The sequence below is a fragment of the Notolepis coatsorum genome, assembly GCF_963971535.1.
Source record: "Notolepis coatsorum genome assembly, chromosome: 4".
Classification (NCBI taxonomy): Eukaryota; Metazoa; Chordata; class Actinopteri; order Aulopiformes; family Paralepididae; genus Notolepis; species Notolepis coatsorum.
The window spans coordinates 141,582,209-141,587,208 of NC_140168.1; the positions used below are offsets into that span (position 1 = coordinate 141,582,209).

The 5,000-nt window shown below is 41.9% G+C and overlaps 1 protein-coding gene across 1 annotated transcript in view; it reads right to left on the minus strand.

Moving 5' to 3' along the window:
- Positions 1–5,000, minus strand: part of LOC311226711 (insulin receptor substrate 1) — a gene marked incomplete at its 3' end in the record, with an annotated part of 120,843 nt that overhangs the window by 33,938 nt on the left and 81,905 nt on the right. The window contains exon 2 of the mRNA XM_084312123.1: positions 3,103–3,413. Coding sequence (XP_084168249.1) covers positions 3,103–3,413 — 311 coding nt within the window. The remainder of the gene's footprint in view (positions 1–3,102; positions 3,414–5,000) is intronic.

Genomic DNA, 5,000 nt, shown 5'->3' on the forward strand with positions numbered 1-5,000 from the left:
GGCCCCCCCCCCTCGTTTTCGAGAGGGTCCCACAGGGTTCGAAATTAACGGGGGCTTGGGGCATAATGCCCTTGAAAATGGACAAAATGCCCTCGAAAATCAGTTAAGGGGGGCACAAAATGCCCCTGACAGTTTACTAATTATATATATATATTTATCCGGTAATGGCGCGCCTGTGTATCGTACGGTTCAGATGACGCGCAAATAAAAAAAAAATCATTTGGCGGAGCCGGTGTTCTGCACTGGCTGCAGGCAGCAGCAGCACTGCAGCTGAGCCAGGTGCTAGTCAGTTTGTGTACAAATGGCAAGCACAATCTAAATCAATCTTAATTACGACTTTAAAAACATAGCCATTAACATTACATAGGCATACACACATCTTGCCATAGCGTTAGCAGTTTGTACAAAACAACGCACGTTTTAACTATAGAATCAGCCCGCGAGGTAATACAGTCAACGAAATGTTACCGTAGCTACTAGCTAGCAGAGGAGGAAATGGGAGTCTGAGAGGCGGGGTGTTTAAAGACAATGATAGGCGTTTATTCAACATCCAAGAAGGCTAACATACAACTGTGTTTTACTAACTCCAACCGGGACTATTGCCGCTTTCCCACTGCATGCCATCACCTCCTAACGTTACCGGAGCTACCGGAGCTGATAATAACATTGCCTGAGCTGAAGGTGCGTGACACTAAAATGTCCGTGGGGACCCGGCGCCAACCCATAGATAGTTCCAACTCACCGAATTACGTAATCCACCACAGTTGCACTCAATATTTAAATAATGTTAGTCTAAATAAATGTAGACAGATACATAATAATTTCAAGCAGAACACGAATCTTTCCATTAAGAACTGACAATCAGGGAATTTAAAGATGGTTGACATTGTTTTTTTGTGTTTATATTAAAGAAAGGAAAGTCTAGTGCTGGCTGAGCATATTGTTTGTTTGCACTAAGTTAATACTACAAATGTAGCCTATATTTTTCAGTCAGTTCGGTCTTTGTGTGCCAAACATTATTTAAGGCTGTAAACACTGTAACACTGTAAACTTTTTTAATTTTTTTTTAATAAATGAGAAGCATGTTTAGATTTGAGTGTTTCATTTTTTTTTATAAAAATGTACGTATATCGAACCGAACTGAAAACCGTGACCCCAAAACCGTGATACGAACCGAACCGTCCATTTTGTGAACCGTCCCACCCCTACCGTTTATCATAAAAATTCAGTGCCCCCGAAATACAAAATAAAAACCCGAAAATCAATTAAGGGGGGCAAAAAAAGCCCTTGAAAAAAAAAATTAATTTCTAACTGGGGTCCCACCTCCCGTGTGGCGCGGCAGGTCCCCCCCCCCCCCCAAGTGCTCCCTCCCACTCTCTCTGTCTCCCTCTCTCTCTCTCTCTCTCTCTCTCTCTCTCTCTCTCTCTCTCTCTGTCTCTCCCTCTCTCTCTCCCTCTCTCTCTCCCTCTCTATCTCTCTCTCTCTCTCTCTCCCTCCAGAGTATGCAGAGGTGTCGGGTTTCAATCTGCCTGCAGTATGAGGAAGTAGGCGGGCATTAGCTCCAACCACAGAGCCAATCGCATCACTGTGCGCTACCCAGCGTCCGAATGACGTGACTCAGACGTTCAAATCAAAATGGCCTGATTTACTGGAGGAGGAAAGGGGCTGAGCTGAATCAGAGCAATCCGCCAATATGGTATTTAGACACTAAAACACATTGATACGAACTCCTATTACTATAATACAATGCTAGAGACTGAAAAATGACATTTATAGTACATGTCACCTTTAATAACCGTTAATGATAAAAGCCTGGTGTTATCATGGGGCTGAGTCTGAGATCGCTAAAGTGCAATACCGGCCGCATCCTACCAGGCGGCGGTATCGAGCACCATTTCAAACCATGTGTATTGGGCTGTGCGTCATGAAATGCCTCCGGGCGCTCTTTTCTAATAACCTGAACCTAGGGCTTCACCCGATCGCATTGAAGAATATCAATATCGGATCGGTGCGTCCCTATATTTAAGGCGAGAGACACTGCAGGTGAATAGGCAAATATACTTTTTTTGTTGATTTTGAGATTTTGTTATATTTTGCTTCCTAAACATGTCTTCTATGAAACTAGTGACAATAAAACATCAATGACACACATTTAGTTGTTTATTTTACTTCATTTGCCTTATTGCATCCATAAATGTGCACATATTTAATGGGGAAGTGCCTCATTTGCATATATAAACATAAATTTCAGAAAACTTGCAATATATTTTTTCTTAGTTTATATGTACATAACAAACTGGAAAAGTTTCATAGTGATATCTATTCAAATATTTTTTGCCTATTAGGGGGTACTACACTGTACGTAGCCTGTGTGTAGTTCTGTTCAGTTCAATAACATCATTATTATTATTATTCAGTTATCAGGCATGTGTTTACAGTAGGTTGTCTATTACTAATGGTTTGATTAGGTTTTGTGTTTGTAAATATCTGTTAAAAAAAAAAGTATGGCATTTTACAATACAGAACTGAAGGCGTTTTCCCAAAAATTAGTTTTAAGAGTTTTTCCTCATACTCTGAGCCAGAAATCTCCACTGCAGTAGCACTCACATACACCAAACATATCTATGTTCTGAAGGTATTTACAGAAGGGTTTGTTGATATCGCATTCATACCCTGATTTATATCACATTTCATTCCTAAAAACATGGCAAAATATGGAATTTTACCATAAAAATTTACTGAATGGAGTATTTTCTGATTTATGGAGTGATAAAAAGAGATATCCAAAATCCCCTCTGTAATAACCTTTGGCTCTAATACGTCAACAAAATGAAACTATAATTTTGAAAATGGCTTTATCCAATGTTCAGATTTCTGTCCTGGAATTATATGCAAATTAGTGCATATTTAAGTAGATAATGCCTCATTTGCATATTTAAACATACAATTTCAGAAAACTTGTAATACAAAACAGTCTTGTCTTAATATAAGTAATCAACTGGGTAAGTTTCATTGTGATATCTATTAGTTAATTATTTTACCCTATTCACCTGTAGTGTCTCCCCTTAACCTGACAACCAGGAGCGGCGGGTCCAGTCTCACCTGCATCCAGAACTCCCCGGGGCCCGTCACGGCTGAGCGGCCCACCTCCACGAAGAAGAAGTTCTCTGAGTGTCCGCAGCGCCGCACGTTCATCAGCTGCAGGACCACGGCCGCCGCGTCCGAGTTCAGCTTCACGAAGTTCACCGTCTTGTCGGTCAGGCAGAGGCGGTAGACGCCCACCAGGTTCTTGGCCTGGCCCAGGCCCTTAGGCCACACCTTCACCTGCCACACCTCCTTGAAGGCAGGGCCCGGGTTGGGCACCCCGTAGTCCCCCGGCTCTCCTCCTCCCCCGCTGTCCATTGGGGTCTTGCCTGGAAGAGAGGAGGGGAGGGCTTAGAGTAGACGACAGAGTACAGCAACTTGCAATGGGCCTGGTCTACAAGATACACTACACGACTAAGGTACCCATGTACATGTCAAAATACTTCCCAAAGGTCAGTGAATACCACGACCACAACACCAGAGGAAGCTCAACAAATCATGTTAAACCCAGATTCGGCTCAAACAAGGGTCTAAACACGTTTCGCAATTATGCCACATCAATGTGGAACACCCTACCCAAAGCTGTAAAGGAAGATTAGTGAATCCCTACCCACATTCAAAACCGCTCTAAAAGAGCACCTACGGGAGGCTGCAATTCGAAACTGGCCACCGTAAATGTCCAAACCCCCCACCACCTCCTAATAGACAGTCTCCTCCCTTCCGTATGTATATATTCTCTCCCCATCGTATGTATATTTCTCTCCCAACCACCCACCCCCTCCTAATGTACAGTCTCCTCCCCACCGGATGTATATATTCTCTCCCCACCGTATGTATATTTCTCTCCCACCCACCCACCCCCTCCTATGTACAGTCTCCTCGCCATCATATGTATAATACTCTCTGTCAGGATCAATGGGTAACAGTACTGTATATTTGCATATCATATATATCACAAATGTAACAGTACTATATACCTGTATGTCATGTATGTCCCTATGCCATAAATGTCATGATGTAATTTATGTTGTGTATGTCATAAATGTCACTATGAATTGAAAATGGGGACCCTGATGTAAACAAGATGAAAGTCTTTCTCTGGTCTGCATCCCCTTAACAATTGTGTGTATTGAGCCGTACTGTATTGTACCCATTCTGCAATCTGTTAAATAAAGTTTTCATTCATTCATTCATTCATTCATTCAGGGTGTCGGTGAAAACCGGGCGGGAGGCGTAGGTGGAGATTTATGGGATTGTTTGAAAGAAATAGAATGAGGGCAACAGGTGGGAAGAAAGAAAGAAAGAAAATAAATAGAAAGAAAGAAAGAAAGAATGAAAGAAAGAAAGAAAGAAAAAAAGAAAGAAAGAAAGAAAGAAAGAAAGAAAGAAAGAAAGAAAGAAAGAAAGAACGAAAGAAAGAAAGAAAGAAAGAAAGAAAGAAAGAAAGAAAGAAAGAAAGAAAGAAAGAAAGAAAGAAAGAAAGAAAGAAAGAAAGAAAGAGAAAAAAAGAGAAAGGAAAGAAAATTAAGAAAGAAAGTAAGAGAAAGGAAAGAAAGAGAGAAACAAAGAAAAAGAAAGAAAAGAAAGAAAGAAAAGAAAAGGGGGGCAACAGTTAGAGGGGAGGTTAGAGCGGTCGTCTGGTAATCGGAAGGTTCCTGGTTCGATGCCTTCGTGTCCTTGAGCAAGACACTTAACGATAGGTTATGTAGATAACCTAGTTATATTAGTATTGGCTGAGCGTCCCGCTCTGAGCCTTATGAGATACCCCTTATCTCCTATGATACCTACTGTATCCCCAACGAACAACTACATGCACCCACACCTGTATGGGGCCCCGCCCCTATGGAGGCGTAGCCCATATAACCATGACTCTGGTCACCAAACACCCTTCCTCGCCAAATCCCGTTCCAGGAAAA